The sequence below is a fragment of the Ovis canadensis genome, chromosome 4 (assembly GCF_042477335.2).
Source record: "Ovis canadensis isolate MfBH-ARS-UI-01 breed Bighorn chromosome 4, ARS-UI_OviCan_v2, whole genome shotgun sequence".
NCBI classification, from domain to species: domain Eukaryota; kingdom Metazoa; phylum Chordata; class Mammalia; order Artiodactyla; family Bovidae; genus Ovis; species Ovis canadensis.
In genome coordinates this window covers 46,904,911-46,925,161 of record NC_091248.1, presented here as the reverse complement: position 1 = coordinate 46,925,161, position 20,251 = coordinate 46,904,911, and the positions used below count along the sequence as shown (strand labels likewise).

Below are 20,251 nucleotides of genomic sequence, written 5' to 3'. Positions count from 1 at the left end.
AGCTGCTTGATAAAATATTGAATTTCCTATTACTATTCAAGCAACAGTTAGATGCCTATTGGAGGAATACTGTAGGATGGACACAGCTCTCGGACTAAAGTAGGAAGCTAGATTCAAGGCCCCTTATAAGTAAAATTCTGTTCTTACTAGCGAGGCATACACTGAAATACAAAATTGTCCTTTTCATTTGCTAGTAGGTTCATCAAAGTGTTACATGTGTTACATATATGCACACATATACACACAGCCTGTTGACTCTTGAACAACATGAGTCTAACTGTGAGGGTCTACTTATACAGATTGTTTTCAATAGTAAATACCACAGTGTTACATGATCTGCAGTTGGCTGAATCCAAGGATGAGGAACTACAAAAACAGAGGAATTATGGACACTGAGGGCCAACTGTAAATTATAGGCAGATTTTCAGCTACACCAATGGTGGGCAACATTAACCTCCTCATTCTTCAAGGGTCAACTGTACTTGTTTTCTGCCTAGACTTCATCAGGTATAACTAAGAAATGAGGAAAATGTTTCCGCATGAAGATAAAGGCATCAGTTTTCAAAAACTGGCAAAAAGAGAATTTTTTTTTTCTTTAAATGAATGCAGTGACATTTAAAAACCTAACATAACATTTTCAGGATAAGCTGAACACATACCTTTGGGGAATGGGTTGTTTTGGGCTTGGAGTCGAATTTTAACAACATCAAAGGGTGTCACTATGAAGATACATAAAATTTCAATTAACAAGTGATATTGTAATTTGCATAGATGTTTGTCCAAAGAAAATACACCACATGATACCTATATAATGGTTAAAACTATTTATCATAAAGTGGTTTTAAGTGTTAACATTCTAATTTTTTGCACTTGAATTTTGTTTAAAGAGGACCAACGAGAAAATGTAGTTACTTCTTTCACAGGTACTAAACTCTCATTTCGGAGAAGGCAATGGCACCCCACTCCAGTACTCTTGCCTGGAAGATCCCATGGATGGAGAAGCCTGGTAGGCTACAGTCCATGGAGTCGCTAAGAGTCGGATATGACTGAGCAACTTCACTTTCACTTTTCACTTTCATTCATTGGGGAAGGAAATGGCAACCCACTCCAGTGTTCTTGCCTGGAAAATCTCAGGGACGGGGAAGCCTGGTGGGCTGCCGTCTATGGGGTTGCAGAGTCGGAGACAACTGAAGCAACTCAGCAACAGCAGCAAACTCTCATTTATACTATTTCTACAGCTATAATTCCATTAACATTAAAGCTAAAATACTAGTATTTGTAAGAAAATGTTATCTAAGATAAAAGTGAATGTTCCAAAAGACCACTTAAATATCTAAAGATAACTATGTATTACAAGTAATCAATAATCAAATAATATAAGTCTCCCTATATTAAAGTCTCCCTCTGTTAAATTCACCTGCATCAAATAAAAACCACAGGTATTGAAAATTTGAGTAAGCTAGCCATAACTCTTTCTTGCTATCATATTGTGTTACTCTATATGGGAACAGTGCAGCAAAGGAAAATGGGCATTATGGTCTGAAGTAAAATACTATATTCTAAAGCAATTAGTTTACATTTGTTCTAACCATCTTGGGCTTCCTGGTGGCTCAGACAGTAATGAATCTGCCTGCAATGTAGGAGACCTGGGTTCAACCCCGGGCTCAGGAAGAGCCCATGGAAAAGAAAATGGCAACCCACTCCAATATTCCTGCCTGGAGAATTCCATCGACAGAGAAGCCTGGTGGACTACACTCCATGGGATCACAAAGAGTCAGACACGACTGAGAGATGAATGCCTGCTATCTTATTTAAATAAACTAGCCAACTCGTTCAAATGTTAAACTGGCACCTACTGTGTCATTTGGCTGTGTCTATAAGAAATTCATTTAAAGACAGAGAAATGTAGTCCAGAGAAATTTAAGCAATTCACTAAAAGCAAAGTAAATGATCATCTGAATTTGTTGGTACTGTAAGTTATCCACCTTCTATGTTTTTCATCATGCTCATATTTAACCCCGTATTTTTACTATTTTAAAAAGGATAACAGTCATAAAAGTTTGATATTGACAGAGACCTCAAAGAACTTCAGATCTAAGCCCCTAAATTTAGAGAGGGAAAATTAAGTTCAAAGAGAATAAAGACAATCCCAAAGTACATTCATCCTGAGAACGGCAAAGCAAAGACTAAAATGCTAGTCTCTCGATTCTCTGTCCAGGGCTCTTTCCTGTTATCATGATGAAGCATGAATGATAATATCATCAGTATTTCAGAGTAAAACTCAAGTGGGATCAATAATTCATTCAGATACATAATCTACATCCAGCATTATTGTACCCATCAGTGATGTCAGTATAGCTCCAGTGCAAGAGGCGAACATTTGCTGAAGCGGCGTCACTGTTGTAATTGGTGGTCCCTCTGATTCAGGATCCATATCCTTAACTAACAACAGCAAAATCTGTTAAAGAAAAGCAAGATGTAAAATAAAAATGTAACAGAAGATGCCCTCAAAACTAACTGCTAAAAGTTAAATAAACTATAAAAACTAAAACCAGTATAACTATCAAAGCACATCTTGACCAGCAGAAGTATACACATAAGTTCTATACGCAAAGGCACAACACGGTTGTCATTAACAGAACATGTTCTCAGATGTTCCAAAGGTGTAATGTACTTCAGCTAAGCTATGTGAGCAGCATCACATTTGCAAGACAAATCAACAGAGCATTAAGAAAACAGAATCTGGCCATGGGACAGAATGAAAGCAGCTGACCAATAAGACTCAAAATCAGAATTCGGTCTCATAAGAACCACTCAGATACTTGAATCTAGTAGAGTTATCAGCAAATATAGCACTATTTTTATTGCACTGCAAACACTGCTGCAAAAGTACAAAATAAACCAAAAGCATAACCTTCATAAAAAGCATTATTTAGAAATAAGAGTGAGAAAAGCAACATATACTCTTTCTGAAAAACTCAACACAAGAGTATAAAATTCACTTATAAACTTACTAAAAAAATAACCATGGGCAACATACAGTATCATCTTTCCAAAGGTCTATGTACACAAAAACGCAAATATGGAGGCAGATTACATCTAACCAAATATGTACAAACATTCAAGTATCTATACATGCATCTTTTTTGAAAGACAAAATAGATTAACACCATTCATAGCTTTTAGTAGCCAACTTTGATGCTTAAAAAATAGATGTATTAATAAATACAGATTGACATTATCATTTTTAATGCTTTCATGGTATTCAATTATATTTATTTCGCCTCTTAGATATTCAGGTTATTGCCAATTTATTAATTCTTTAATTTCATAAACTCTCATATAAATATCTTTATACATACATCTTGTTGTAGTTGTAGTAATTGTAAAATTAGTATAGGAGAAAAAGTAAGATTACTGGGCTAAACTAAAAACCTGAGAAAAATTACCAGTGCTTTCCAGAAAGACTGGACCAATTTTTATTTCTATGGAAATATATGAGTTACTGTTAGCCCATAAATTCACCAACACTCTCTCATACTACATATCATTTACTTTTTCTGACCCATTTGAAAGTAGACTGCATACATCATACCCCCTTCATCCTATACACCTCAGAATACTTTCATATAATTGAGGTCCAATTACCAAATTTAGGAAACAATACTGACAGTATTCTAAAGTTCATTTTCCAATTCTGTCAATTATCCCAATTACAACCTTTATAAAAAAGAATGCTTCTATTGTTTCTTTAGGCTTTTAGTATTTACCTACCTGATTTAAGTCTTTTCCTCAACTCTATGTTCCAATATTTTATTGTTTGTAACATCAGTATCTGAAAATCTGTAGTGAAAAAAGAAAGAAACTGTCTTATCTTTTCACACAGGAAACAGATAGCAAACCTAAAGGAAAGGAGTATATAAAAAAACTTTAAAACATAAATCAACTAATATTTATTAACTATTATTATGAAATATTTTATTAAGTACTTTGCAGAATATGAAGAGCACTCCAGAAATATTATCATTAGAGTTATAAAAGTATTATCACACAAAAATCTTCATATTATCCCAGCGAATATACTCTACTTGAAAAGCAGACAATTCTAAACCTGAATATACTGACCCATCTTAGTATCAACAGGAGATGAACCACCAGATTTTGTGACGCTTGGAGGAAATCCAGACTAAAGTAACATGGTAAACATGTGCATGTTGCCACAGTACAGGAGAAGGTAACACTCTGGTCTACAGGACTAAGGTCTTAGCTGCTTCAAGTGAAAGTATGGTGGGAAAAAAGGTGGCAGGGAGGCACACTGTTCTAGAATAAAGGAATCCACTCAAATGCATCCTGGTTTAAATAAGAGAATTTTAAACAGCCAGTTTGAAAGTAACTAAAGAAATCTGAATGTGGTTGCATATCAGATATTTTTAAAGTATTCTTGATTTTGTTTGGTGGATAATGTTATTGTGCGTACATAAGAGGTCTTTTGGAATGATTTTGTTTGCTGCCTACTGTACAATATTACGGACTTCTATCTATAGTCCTTCAGGCACTCTGTTTATTAGATCTGATCTCTTGAATCTGTCAAATTTCCTCTTCTTCAACAAACTATGCAAAGAAATAGAGGAAAACAACAGAAAGGGAAAGATTAGAGTTCTCTTCAAGAAAATCAGAAATATAAAGGAACATTTCATCCAAAGATGGGCACAATAAAAGAAAGAAGTGGTAAAGGCCTAATAGAAGCAGAAGAGATCAAGAAGAGATGCACAGAAGAACTGTACAAAAAAGGTCTCAATGACCCAGATAACCATGATGGTGTGATCATTCACCCAGAGCCAGACACTGTAGAGTGTTAAGTCAAGTGGGCCTCAGGAAGTAATGCTATCAGTAAGGCTAGTGGAGGTGATGGAATTCCAACAAAGCTATTTAAAATCCTAAAAGATGATGCTATCAAAGTGCTGCACTCAATATGTCAGCAAATTTGGAAAACACAGCAGTGGCCATAGGACTGGAAAAGGTTGATCCGCATCCCAATTCCCAAGAAGGGGAGTACTAAAGAATGTTCAAACCACTGGACAATTACACTCATCTCCCATGTTACTAAGGTTACGCTCAAACTCCTCAAAGTTAGACTAGCATCACGTGAACTGAAAACTTCCAGGCATACAAGCTGGATTTAGAAAAGGCAGAGGAACCAGAGACCAAATTGCCAACACTTTCTGGATCATAGAGAAAGCAAGGGAATTCCAGAAAAACATCTACCTCTGTTTCATTGACTATGCTAAAGTCTTTGACTGTGTGGATTGTAACAAACTGTGGAAAGCTCTTAAAGAGAAGGGAATACAAGACCATCTTATCTGTCTCCTGAGAAACCTGCATGTGGGTCAAGATGCAACAGTTAGAACTCTGTATGGAACAACTGACTGGTTCAGGATTGAGAAAGGAGTACAACAAGGCTGTTGTTTACTGTCATCCTGTTTATTTAACTTATACACAGAGCACATCATGAGAAATGCCAGGCTGGGTGAGTTACAAGCTGGAATCAAGATTACCAGGAGAAATATCAACAACCTCAGATATGCGGATAATACCACTCTAATGAGAGAAAGCAAAGAAGAACTTAAGAACCTCTTCATGAGAGTGAAAGAGGAGAGTGAAAAAGCCAGCTTACAACTAAATATTGAAAAAAAAACTAAGATCATGGCATCTGGTTCCATCACTTCATGGTAAACAGAAGGGGAAAAGGTGGAAGCAGTGACAGATTTCCTCTTCTTGGGCTCTATAGTCACTGCAGATGGTGCCTGCAGCTGTGAAATTAGAAGACAACTGCTTCTTGGCAGAAAAGCTATCACAAACCTGTGTTAAAAAGCAAAGACATCACTTTGCAGACAAAGGTCCGTATAGTCAAAGCTATGGTCTTTCCAATAGTCACATATGGTTGTGAAAACTGGACCATAAAGAAGGCAGAGCATTGAAGAATTGATGCTTTTGAACTGTGGTGCTGGAGAAGACTCTTGAGAGTCCCTTGGACAGCAAGGTCAAATCAGTCAATCCTAAAGGAAATCAACCCTGAATATTCATTGGAAAGAATGATGTTGAAGCTCCAATACTTTGGCCATCTGATGCGAAGAGCTGACTCATTGGAAAAGACCCTGATGCTGGGAAGAAATGAGGGCAAGAGAAGAGGGAGACAGAGGATGAGATAGTTGAATGGACAATGGACTGACTCAGTGGATGGACCCAGTGGACATGAGTTTAAGTACGCTCCTGGAGATAGTGAAGGACAGGGAAGCCTGGCATGCTGCAGTCCATGGGCTTGCAAAGCTGGACATGACTGAGCGACTGAACAAGAGAATCAAGTGATAACCTTGGGATTTTGATTTCATCTGCTTGATGATTAGTCTCGCTCAGTGTCTTTTCACACATTGTTGGTCATTTGTACCTTATCTTTGAAAAATGTCTATTAAGGTCTTCTATCCATTTTTAAATCAAATTATTTGGTTTTTAAGCTGTAGGTGCTTCATAAATATTTTGGATACTAGACTCTTAATAGATATATTGTTTGTAAATATTTTTCTCCCATTCTATAGACTGTCCTTTTACTACAGTTTACTGCCTTTGGTGTATAGAAACTTTTCAGTTTAATATACTTTCATTTTTATTGTTGTTTCTCATGTCACATCCAAGAAATCACTGCCAAGATAAATGCTACGAAGCTGCTATCCTGTTTTCTTCTAGGAGTTTTTATATTTGGGGCCTCACGCTTAAACCTTAATCCATTCTGAGTTGATTTTGTATATGGTATAAGAAAAAGGTCAAAGTTCTTAATGTAGCCAAATTTATTGATCTTTTCCTTTACAGATAACACTTTTTTGTGCTTTCTTTAAACAATCTTTCCCTACTCAAATGTCCAAAACATATTCATCTATATTTCTCCCTAAAAGTTTTAAACTTTTGCTATCACCAAATTTTAAATCCTTAATCCATGACTGAGTGACAAAACTTTCACCTTCAATCCATGCAGAAGTATTTTAATAGCATGTGAAGCAGTGATCCAGTTTCACCTTTTTCCATGTTAAAACAGATAACCACTTTACCCAGCTCCAATATTAAATCCCTCTGGGACTTCCCCAGTGGTCCAGTGGTTAAGACTTTGTCTTCCAATGCAGGGGGTACAGGTTCAATCCCTGGTCAGGAAGCAAGGATCCCCTAGGCCTCAGGGCCAAAACATGGAAAGATAAAAGCAATACTGTAACAGACTCCAAAAAGACTTTTAAAATAGTCCATGTCAAAAAATATATATATTAAAAAAAATATTAAATCCCTCCTTTCTCCTTTAAACTGACATACTACTTGGTCAAAACTAAGTTTCATTTCGGTATGGAATTGCTTCTGGTCTCTCTATTCTATTTGCCAACTTCTGCATCCTTAAACTGTAGCACACTCTATTATTATTATGTCCTAAGAAGCCCTCCTGTTTGGTAGGGTAAGTCTACCCTCCCTGTTCCTCTTCTTCACAAGTGTCATGCTTCTCTTGGCCCTATGGTCCCTTCAGAGTTTAAAACCCATCTTACCACGTTCCTTGAAAAACCTCTTTGGGATTTTGACTCAAATTGGATTGAATCTACAGATAAAACTGGTGAGGATTTTAACTGTGAATACACTCTATTCTTTTATTTCAGTTCAGTTCAGTCGTTCAGTCGTGTCCGACTCTTTGCGACCCCATGGACTACAGCACGCCAGGCTTCCCTGTCCATCACCAACTCCCAGAGTTTACTCAAACTCATGTCCATCGAGTTGGATGCCATCCAACCATCTCATCCTCGGTCGTCCCCTTCTCTTCTCACCTTCAATCTTTCCCAGCATCAGGGTCTTTTCCAATGAGTCAGTTCTTCCCATCAGGTGGCCAAAGTATTGGAGCTTCATCTTCAGCATCAGTCCTTCCAATGAATATTCAGGACTGATTTCCTTCAGGATTAACTGGTTTGATCTTGCAGTTCAAGGGACTCTCAAGAGTTTTCTCCAACACCACAGATCAAAAGCATCAGTTTTTCGGCACTCATCTTTCTTCATCCAACTCTCACATCCATAGACAATTACTGGAAAAAACCATAGCTTTGACTAGACAGAACTTTCTTTCATTTATTCCGATCTTAATGTTGTTCTGAGAAGTTTTAAAATTTGTGCTATAGAGATATTGCATATTTGTGGCAGACCTAGTTCTAGGTACCTGATAATCTCTACTACTAACATAAAACAGTGTCTTCCTTTTAATCACATGTTCTCTGTGCAGTTGGGCTTCCCTGATAGCTCATTTAGTAAAGAACCCACCTTCAATGCAGGAGACCCTGGTTCAATTCCTGGGTTAGGAAGATCTGCTGGAGAAGGGATAGGCTACCCACTCCAGTATTCTTGGGCTTCCATTGTGGCTCAGCTGGTAAAGAATCTGCCCACAATGCAGGAGACCTGGGTTCAATCCCTGGGTTGCAAAGAACTCCTGGAGAAGGGAAAGGCTACCCACTCCAGTATTCTGGTCTGGAGAATTCCATGGACTGTAGTCCATGGGGTCGTAAAGAGTGGGACATGACTGAGTGACTTTCACTTGCTCTGTGCAATTAGAACATGCAACTGATTTTTTTGTCTATTAAGCATGTACCCAGCCAATCTTGCTAAAAAAGAAATCCTTTATTATTTTTAACTGTTGACTTCTAGACTCTCATGAGTTTTTTATGTAAATGTGTATGCTATGCTGTGTTCAGTGGCTCAATCATGTCTGACTCTTTGCAACTCCATAGACTATACCCTGGTTCCTCTGTCAATGGAATTCCAGGCAAGAATACTGGAGTGGGTTGCCATTTCCTCCTCCAGGCAATCTTCCCAACCCCAAGGGGTGAAACTGCACCTCTTGCATCAGCAGGCAGGTTCTTTACCAGTGTGCCATGTGGGAAGTCCATCAACGTGCATATTTGTCTGCAAACAATGACTGATTTCCATCATTCCTAATCATCATGCTACCATCTTAATTTCCTTTTTGTATAGCTAAAATGTCTAATACAGTATTAGATAAATAGAGAAAATGAGTATATTTGTTCCATTTCTGAATTTTAAAAGAATTCTTCTAAGGTTACCCATGAGAATGATGTTTGCTCTAGACTTTTTATCCATTTATTTTTAAACAGACATTCTTCACCACATTAAGGAATTTTCTTTCCAATCCTAATCTGCTATAAAGACTTTCTTTTTCTTTCATTCTTTTTTCTATTCCAGTTTTACTAATGTAAAACTGATATAAAATTCGTAAGATTATTATAGTGACTTGATATATATGTATATGCTGTGAAAAAGTACCTTCTATCTAATCAATCAGCACATCCATCACCTCACATATTTAGCGATACTTGTTTTAGTGAAAACATTTAAGTTCTACTTTCTTAGCACATGTCAGTTATACAACACAGTATTATCAATTATAGTCACCATATTTTACATGAGATCTTCAATCTGTATTTCTCTTATAGCTGGAAAATTTCGCCATTTACTAACCTCTCCCTATTTCCTCCACACCCTGGCCCCTGACAACCACTTTTCTACTCTGTTTCTGATTTTTTTAAGAATCCACACACAAGAGGTACTATGCAGTATTTGGGTTTTTCTTTCTGGCTTATTTCACTGGGCATAATGTCAAGGTCCATCAGTGATGTCACAAATGGCAGTATTGCTTCTCCTGGCTGAGTAACATTCTATTTATCTATATCACATCTTATCTTCTCTCTTCACAATTTTACTGAGGATTAATTGACATACAATGAACTGCATATAAGTAAAGCTTACAACGTGAGTTTTGACCACCTGTGAAACTATCACTCATCAACAAAATGAGCATACCTGGCAGGCCCATTAGTGTCCTTCTGCCCCTTTGCCGGCGCTACTTCCCAGCTCCCATGCCTGCACCGATGCAGCTGTGAGCTGCTGTCACTACAGTTTCGTTAGAATTTCTGAAAATTCCACACGAATGGAATCACACAATATGTATTAATTTTCTTTTGGCATCTTTCATTTACCATAAGTGTTCTGACACTCATTTATGTATTGATACTTACTTCCTTTCTATTACTAAGTAGTATCCCACTGTCTAAACATACTACAATTTTTTTATTCATTCCCCGGCTGATAAAAATTTAGGTTGCTTCAAGTTGGGGACTAGTACAAATAAAGGGGCAATGAATTATTCACATATAAATCTTAAATAAATAAGTAGAAATAAAATGGCTAAATCAAACAGCAAATGCATGCTTAAATTCTTAAGAAACTGCAAATGTATTTTCCAAAGCAGTTTTATCATTTTATATTCCCACCAACATGTAAGTTCTGGTTGCTCCATATCCTTAAAACACTTGGTACAGTTATTTTTAAAACCTGTAATCATTTGAATAGCTGAGTAGTGATATCCCAATGTAGTAGTACTTTGCATTTTCCCAAGGAATAATGATGTGCATCTTTTCAAAATATGCATAATTTTATTATTTGTTGAATAGTTGGAAAATTTCACGTATTTTTTTGGTGATGAAAAGGCTATTAATACTTCGTACATAAACAATCACCAACCTTATCACAAAAAAGTAATAGCATATACTAAGCCAAAGAAAGTCTTCCCTGATGGCTCAGACAATAAAAAATCTGCCTGCAATGCAGGAGACCCAGGTTTGATCCCTGAGTTGGGAAGATCCCCAGAAGGGAATGGCTACCCACTCCAATATTCTTGTCTGGAGAATTCCATGGACGGAGGAGACTGGAGGGCTACAGTCCATGGGGTCGCAAACAGTCAGACACAACTGAGAGACCAACACACACAAGCCAAAGAAGAGAAATCCTTACTGAGTTTTATAATTTTTGGCCACTTGAGTCACTACTTGTAACATAAGAGATACAATGCTCTTCACTATATACATGGGTTTCTTGTAGCCACAAGTATTCAATTCCACAAATCACTATAAAATTTTAAATGCATAAATACTCCATTTGGTAGTGGCTACTTCCATGGGGAGTTTTAAACAGGCTATCTAACATTCATCCTTTAGATCGTCCGCAAGTATTAAACTACTCTTCTGCTACTGGGAAAAACAGACACACAATTTACCAAACAATTTACCACAATAAGCCTCATTCTAGTCATGAGACAGGTCTCAATGAACTTAACAGGATTTAAATAAAATATGTTCTCTGACAAACTAGAAAATAACAGAAAGGTATCTGGAAGTCCCTAAATAATGGGAAGCTGAATAACACCCCTCTAAACATCTCATGGATCAAAGTAAAAATTAAAAAGCATTCTTACACTTAATAATGAAGTGCTGAAGGTTTCCTTTTGATATCAAGCACATGATAAGAATATAATTACCACTACCCCTACTTAATGTTTTATTAAAGTTCCTAGCCATCTAGATAAGCAAAAAGTACATATAAACTTTATAAAGAAAAAAAAAATCAGTATTTCCAGATGACATAATTGTGAACACAGAAAACTTAAACGCATCATAGAATTACCAATATTAATAAGTTAGCAATGTTGCTAGCTATAAAAATCAATATGCTAGGCTTCCCTGGTGGCTCAGTGGTAGAGAATCTGCCTGCCAATGCAGGAGAGACAGGTTCAATCCCTGGTCCAGGAAGATCCCACATGCTGCAAGGCAAGCCTGCATGCCACAACTACTGAGCCTGTGCTCTAGAGCCCGGGAGCTGCAACTCCTGAGGCCACCTGCCACAAGTCCTGAAGCCTAAACACTCCAGAGCCTGTGCTCCACGAGAGAAGCCACCACAATGAGAGGCCCATGTACCCCACAACTAGAGAGTAGCCCGTGCTCATCGCAACCAGAGAAAAGCCTGTGCAGCAACAAAGACCCAGCACGGCCAAATAAATAAACGTTATTTTTAAAATTATAAAAAATCATTTCTATATACCTGTAATTCACAGAAAATAAACTTTAAAATAAACAGCACATACTGAGGCATGGAAGAATTTCATGTACTCTGGGGATAAGTTTCACAAAATATTCTCAAGACATCTGTTTAAAAAACATAAAATTTCACCAACTGAAAGGTCTTTCTGGGTGGAGTCCAGATGACAGAGCAGGAGGATGCTGAATTCACATCTTCTCACACCCCGGACACCTACCAGGGCTGCTGAGAGGCCTTGGACACCTAAGGGACGGGAGGAATCCCCAAGCGACTGGGTAGGATGATGGGGAGAAAGGGGGAAAAGAAAAGTAGAGGTGGGATGGGAGAAGAAACCCTGAGGGGCAGCAGGAGGATGAGAGGGGTCACCACTCAGAGGGGCCCGCCCAAGGAACTAGGATTAGCAGGGATGCGAAGGGACTTTGGGAAATAGTGGATCAGAGGGGAATGTGCCCAGCATCTCACCCACCCACTCAGCCACTGGCAAGCCTGCTGGGGTCTCAGACCCACCTTCTGGGGTCCCCTCCAGCCTAGAGGGTCCTGAGCCCCCACCCCCGCCAAGGGCCTTTTCTAGCTGCTGGGGTCTTCAGCCTAAGCGCCTTCCTCCTCCCCTAGGGCCTTTTCTGGCTTTTTCTGCTGTTGTAGTTTTGTTTTACTTTGTTGTTGTTGTCTTATTTTCATTTCTCCTAAAATATCAAATTTTTTTTAAATTTTTTATTCTTTCTTACTGTTTTGCTCCTTTTTCTTTGTTGCCTACCCACCCTACCCCACTGTATGGCATACAGGGGTCTCCGTTCCCTGGCCAGGGATTGGGCCTGAGCTCCCATGGTGGGAGCACCAAGTCCAAACCATTAGACCAACAGAGAATCTAGGATCCCAGGGAATGTTAATTGGTGTGAGTTACCCCAGAGGTCTTCATCTCAGCACCAAGACTCAGCTCCATCCAACTGCATGCAAACTCCAGTGCTGGACACTGCCTGCAGGTCAAACAACCAGCAAGGAGAAAACAAACCCCCTTCCATCCAAAAAAAAAAAAAAAATGAGATGACAAAACAATATGGGACAGATGAAGGAGCAAGGTAAAAACTTACAAGATCAAACAAATGAAGAGTAAATAGGCAATCTACCCAAAAAAGAATTCAGAGTATTGATAATAAAGACAACCTTAAACCTCAAAAGCAGAAGGGAGGCAACAATCAAGAAAACAGAAGAAATGTTTACCAAAGACCTAGAAGAACTAAAGAACAAACAGTGGTGAACAACACAACAACCGAAAGAGAAAATACGCTAGAAGGAATTAATAACTGAAGCACAACTGAAGCAGAGAAAGTGAATGAGTGAGTGGGAAGACTGAAGGGTGGAAATAACTGTTGAAGAGCAGAATAAAGAAAAAAAAATGAAAAGAAAGGAGGGGAGTCTCAGAGACCTCTGGGACAACATTAAATGCACCAATATTTAAATTACAGGGATCCCAGGAGAAGAGAAAGATAAAGAGTCTGAGAAAATATTTGAAGAGACTATAGTCAAAAATTTCCCTAACACAGGAAAGGAAATTGTCAACTAAGTCCAGGAAGCACAGAGTCTCATATAGCGTTAAACCCAAGGAGAAACATGCTGAGACACATATTAATCAAACTAACAAAAATTAAATTCAAGGAAAAAAAATATTAAAAGCAGCAAGGGAAAAGCAACAAATAGCACACAAGGGAATCCCCATAAGGTTATCAACTGATTCTTCAACAGAAACTTGCAGGCCAGAAGGGAGTGGTGGAATATATTAAAAGTGATGAAAGAGGAAAGCCTACAACCAAGATTACTCTATCCAGCAAGGGTTTCATTCAAATTTAATAGAGAAATCAAAACCTTTACAGTCAAGCGAAACTTAACAGAATTCAGCACCAGCAAACCAGTTTAATAACAAATGCTAAAGGACCTTCTCTAAGAAGAAGAAAACTTCTCTAGGAAGAAGAAAAATAACCACAAAAACAAAGCCAAAACAGTTAAGAAAATGATAATAGGAACATACATATTGCTAAGTACCTTGAATGTAAATAGAATGATTGCTCCAACCAAAAGACGCAGACTGGCTGAAGAGATATAGAAACAAAACCTATATATATCCTGTCTATAAGAGACCCACTTTAGACCTTGGGACACATATAAACTGAAAATGAGGAGACAAAAAATTATTCCATGCAAATGGAAATCAAAAGTTGGAGTGGCAATACTCGTATCAGATAACTAGACCTTAAAATAAAGGTTGTTTCAAGAGATAAGGAGGGCCACTACATAATGATCAAGGAATCAATACAAGGAATCAATTACATAATGATCAAGGAATCAATTACAAATATACATGCACCCAACACAGGAGCACCGCAATACATAAGGCATATACTAACAGTCATAGAAGGGGAAATACAACAACACAACAATAGTGGGGAATCTTAACACGCCACTTACACCAATGGACAAACCATGCAGTCAGAAAATAAATTAGGAAACACAAGCTTTAAATGGCACAACAAACCAGTCAGGCTTAACTGATACTTACAGGACATTCTACCCAAAAGTGGCAAAACACACTTTCTTCTCAAGTGCATACAGAACACTCTCCAGGAGAGATCACATCTTCATCCACAAATCAAGTCTTAGTAAATTTAAGAAAACTGAAATCATATCAAGCATCTCTTTTAACCACAATGCTGAGATTAGAAATCAATTATAAGAAAAAAAAAAACCTGCCAAAAAAAAAAAACCCGAACACATGGAGGCTAAGATCTACACTACTAAATGACCAAGAGATCACTAAAAGAAATATCAAAGAGGAAATCAAAAAAACATAGAAACAAACGACAGTGAAAAACACAACTTAAAATCTACAGAACAAAGGAAAAGCAGTCCTAATGGAAATTTGTAGCAACTCAATCTCATCTCAAGAAACAAGGAAAATCTCCAACAAACAATTGGGTGCTTCCCTGGTGGCCCCGTTGGCAAAGAATCTGCCTACAGTGCAGGAGACCTGGGTTCGATTCCTGGGTTGGAAGATCCCCCTGGTGAAGGGCATGGCAACCCACTCCAGTGTTCTTGCCCGGAGAAGCCTGGCAGGCTACAGTCCATTTGGTCGCAAAGAGACACCACTGAGCGACTAACACTTTCACTTTCAACCTTACAACTAAAGCAACTAGACAAAGAAGGGGAAAACCCCTAAAGTTAGCAGAAGGAATAGATCATAAAGACCAAAGCAGAAATAAATAAAATAGAAATAAAGATCAATAAAATTAAAAGTTGGTTCTTTGGGAAGATAAAGTTGATAAACATTTAGCCAAGGTCATCAAGAAAAAAAGGATAGGATTCAAATCAATAAACTCAGAAATGAAAAAGCAGAAATTACAACTCATGCCATGAAATACATAAGGGACTACTATAAGCAACTGTATGCCAATAAAATGGACAACCTGAAATAAATGTACAAATTTTTAGTAAAGTACTATCTTCCAAGGCTGAACCTGGAAGAAATAGAAAACATAAACAGATCAATTCATAAGTAATGAAGTTGAAGCTGTAATTAAAAATCATCCAACAAATAAAAGTCCAGAACAGATGGCTACACAAGCAAATTCTGTTAAATATTTAGGGAGGAGCTAAATACCCATCCTTCCTATACTTCTCAAACACTTCCCAAAAAAACTGCAGAGGGAAGAACACTCCCAAACTGATTCTATGAGGCCACCATCACCCTGATACCAAAACCTGACAAAGATATCACAAAAAAAGAGAAAACTAAAGACCAGTATTGCTGACGAATACAGACACAAAGCTCCTCCACAAAATCCTACCAAACAGAATCCAACAACACATTAAATGGATTATATGCCATGATGAAGTGGGATTTATCCCAAAGCAAAGATTCTTCAATATACACAAAATCCATGTGATATACCAGACTAACAAACTGAAGAATAAAATCCACACAATCATCTCAACAGATTCAGAAAGCATCTGTCAAAATTCAGCACCCATTTATCATAAAAACTCTCCAGGAAATGGGCACAGGGGAACCTACCTCAATACCATAAAGGCCATACTGACAAACCCACAGCACAGATCATTCTCAGTGGTGAAAAATCAAAAGCATTTCCTCTAAAATTAGGAACAGGACAAGGATATCCACTCTCACCACTTTCATTCAACATAGTTTTGGAAATCCTAGCCACGGCAATCATAGAAGAAAGAGAAATAAAAGGAATACAAATTGGAAAAGAAGAACTCAAACTGTCACCTTTTGCAGATGACATGACACTATACAAAGAAAATTCTAAAGATGCCATGCCCTCCTCCAGGGGATCTTCCCAACCCAGGGATCCAACCCAGGTCTCCTGCACTGCAGGCAGATTCTTTACCGTCTGAGCCAGCAGGGAAGCAGTCAGTAAGTATGGTAAAGCAGTCTCTGATCGAATTCAGGACACCCTACCCCCAAAAACAATACCTATTGAAAATTTCAAGCTAAAAAAGTCTGAGAACATAGCAGAAACAAGAATGTCCTTCTAAACTTCCCTGCCCTGTCCTCTCCTGAAATAAAACCATAGCACTTTCATGTCAGAGGTGCCCTCCCTACATCTCTTTCTCTTATTAATCTGCTAGTGTCAGTTTAACGTTCAGATCCAGCCAAGGACCATAAGAGAGTTGAGGAAAACCTTTTCCGCCCTTTCCACTATTCTTCTACATAGTTTTCTTGTTTCCTGGTTTTCTTTTTTTTTTCCAAATGAACCTAAAATAATTCTGTCCACAAAATTTTTAGGATTCCTATTCATATATGCATAGGGTATGTATCTGGAAGAGATTACAACTTGTAACCATAGTTTCCTCTATAGAAGGAAGTAATTTGGAACCTCATACAACTGAACTTCTAACTTGTGCGTATATTACTTTTAAAAAAGTAAAAATCTCTTTTGAGTTTTCTTATTTTTTAAAAAAAAAGATGCCATTGGAAAACTACTAGAACTGATCAATGAGTTTGGTTGCAGGATACAAAATTAATGCACAGAAATTCTTGCATTCCGATACACTAATAATGAAAGATCACAAAGAGAAATTAAGGAAACAATCCCAATTATCACTGCAACAAAAACAATAAAACACCTACGGGGCCTCCTTTGCGTTCAGTAGTGAAGAATCCACCTACCAATTCAGGGGCCGCTGTTGCTGCTGCTAAGTCGCTTCAGTCGTGTTCGATTCTGTGAGACCCTGTAGATGGCAGCCCACCAGGCTCCCCCGTCCCTGGGATTCTCCAGGCAAGAACGCTGGAGTGGGTTGCCATTTCCTTCTCCAATGCACACATGCATGCTAAGTCGCTTCAGCTGTGTCCGACTCTGTGCAACCCTATGGACCGCAGCCCTCCAGGCTCCTCCATCCACAGGATTCTCCAGTTAAGGATACTGGAATGGGTCGCCATTGCCTTCTACCAATTGAGGGGATACGGGTTCAATCCCCTCAATTGTTGTTTATGTTGTTGTTTATGGGATCCCATAAACAACAACATAAACAACATAATCTAGGATCATACATAGTAATAATCAATCAAAAGACACAGACTGGCTGGGTAGATACAAAAAGAAGACCGAAATATATGCTGTCCACAAGAGACTCACTTCAGACCTAGGGACACTTACAGACTGAAAGTAAGGGGATGGGAGAAAGGTATACTATGCAAATGGAAATCAAAAGAAAGCTGGGGTAGCAATACTCATATCAGACAAAACAGACTTTAAAACAAAGACTATTATAAGAAACTAAGGACACTACATAATGATTAGGTATTTGAGGCAAGAATATATAACAATCATAAATATACATATACACCCAACACAGGAACATCTCAACATGTAAAGCAAAAACTAACAACCATAAAGGGAGAAATCGACAGTAACAAGGTAATAGTGGGGGACTTTAACACCACACTTACACCAATGGACAGATAATGGAGACAGAAAATAAATAAGGAAACACAAACTTTAAATGACATAACAGACCAGACAGATTTAATTGCTATTTATAGGACATTCCGTCCAAAAACAGCAGGCTACACATTCATCTCAAATGTACACAGAACATTCTCTAAGACTGACCACATGCTGGGCCACAAGGCGAGCCTTGGTAAATTTAAGAGAAATGAAATCATATCAAGCATCTTTTCTGATCACAACATTATGAAATTAGAAATAAACTATAAGAAAATATCTATAAAAACACAAACAAGTGGTGGCTAAATAATATGTTACTGAACAACCAATGGATCACTGGAAAAATAAAAAAGGAAATCAAAAAATACCTAGAGATCAATGAAAATGAAAGCACAACAGTAAAAAACCCGTGCGATGCAGCCCAAGAAGGTCTAAGCGGGACGTTTATAATGATACAATTCTACCTCAAGAAACAAGGAAAAAATCTCAAATAAACCACCTCACCTTACACCTACAGATAACAACTTAGTGTGACCTAATGAAGCTATGAGACATGCCGTGTAGGGCCACCCAAGATGGACAGCTCATGGTGGAGAATTCTGACAAAACATAGTCCATGGGAGAAGGGAATGGCAAACCACTGTAGCATTCTTGTCTTGAGAACCCCATGAACAGTATGAAAAGGCAAAAAGATAGGACACTGAAAGAGGAACCCACCCTCCCAGGTCAGTAGGTGTCCAATATGCTACTGAAGTAGAGAAATAGTTCCAGAAGGAATGAAGAGGCTGAGCCAAAGTGGACACAACACCAGCTGCGGATGTGTCTGCTGGTGAAAGTCAAGTCTGATGCTGTAAAGAACCACACTGCATAGGAACCAGAAAGGCTAGGTCTCTAAATCAAGGTAAACTGGAAATAGCCAAACAGGACACGGCAAGAGTGGACACTGACATTTTAGGAATCAGTGAACTAACATGGAGGGGAATGGGCCAGTTTAACTCAGAGGACCATTATATCTACTACTGTGGGCAAGAATCCCTTAGAAGAAATGGAGTAGCCCTCACAGTCAACAAGAGAGTCCAAAATGCAGTACTTGGGTGCAATCTCAAAAACAACAGAATGATCTCGGTTAGTTTCCAAGGCAAACCATTCAGTATCACAGTAATCCAACTCCAACCACTAATGCTAAAGAAGCTGAACGGTTCTATGAAGACCTACAAGACCTTCTAGAACTAATACCAAAAAAGATGTCCTTTTCATCATAGGGGACTGGAATGCAAAAGGAGGAAGTCAAGAGATCCCTGGAGTAACAGGCAAGTTTGGCTTTGGCATACAAAATAAAGCAGGGCACAGGCTAACAGAGTTTTGCCAAGAGAACACACTGGTCATAGCAAACAGCCTTTTCCAACAACCCAAGAGACAACTCTACACATGGACATCACCAGATGGTCAATGCTGAAATTAGACTGATTATATCCTTTGGAGCTGAAGATGGAGAAGCTCTATATAGCCAGTAAAAACAACAATGGGAGCTGACTGTGGCTCAGATAATGAACTCCTTATCGCCAAATTCAGACTTAAATTGAGAAAACTAGGGAATACTACAAGGCCATTCAAGAGTGACCTAAATCAAATCCTTTATGATTACACAGTGGAAGTGACAAACAGATTCAAGGAATTAGATTTGACAGAGTGCCTGAAGAACTATGGACAGAGGTTCGTAACACTGTAAAGGAGGTGGTGAACAAAACCATCCCCAAGAAAAAGAAATGCAAAAATGCAAAATGGTTGTCTGAGGAGGGCTTACAAATACCTGAGAAAAGAAGAGAAGCGGAAGACAAAAGGAGAAAAGGAAAGATAAATCCATCTGAATGCAGAGTTCCAAAGGACAGCAAGAAGAGATAATAAAGTCTTAAGCGAACAGTGCAAAGAAAGAGAGGGAAATAACAGAATGGGAAAGACTAGAGATCTCTTCAGGAAACTTAGAGATACCAAGGGAACATTTCATGCAAAGATAGGCACACTAAAGGACAGAAACGGAATGGACCTAACAGAAGCAGAGAGATTAAGAAGAGGTGGCAAGAATACACAGAAGAACTAAAAAAGGTCTTAATGACCTGTACTACCACAATGGTGTGATCACTCACCTAGAGACAGACATCCTTAACTGTGAAGTCAAATGGGCCTTAGGAAGCATTACTATGAACAAAGCTAGTGAAGGCGATGGAACTCCAGCTGAGTTACTTCACGTCCTAAAGGATGATTCTGTTAAAGTGCTGCACGCTATATGCCGACAAATGTGAAAAACCCAGCAGTGGTCACAGGACTGGAAAAGG

General features: G+C 38.3%; 1 protein-coding gene across 5 annotated transcripts in view; it reads right to left on the bottom strand.

Moving 5' to 3' along the window:
- SLC25A40 (solute carrier family 25 member 40) overlaps positions 1-20,251 on the bottom strand; it is a 112,837-nt gene that overhangs the window by 68,141 nt on the left and 24,445 nt on the right. For all 5 annotated transcript variants that reach the window (XR_011256638.1, XR_011256637.1, XM_069587709.1 and 2 more), the window contains exons 2-4: positions 3,775-3,843; positions 2,338-2,458; positions 660-719 (exon numbers count right to left, since the gene is read on the bottom strand). Coding sequence is in view for 3 of the 5 variants with exons in the window: in XM_069587709.1 (XP_069443810.1) it covers positions 660-719; positions 2,338-2,434 (157 nt within the window). In the remaining 2 variants the exon portion in view is untranslated. The remainder of the gene's footprint in view (positions 1-659; positions 720-2,337; positions 2,459-3,774; positions 3,844-20,251) is intronic.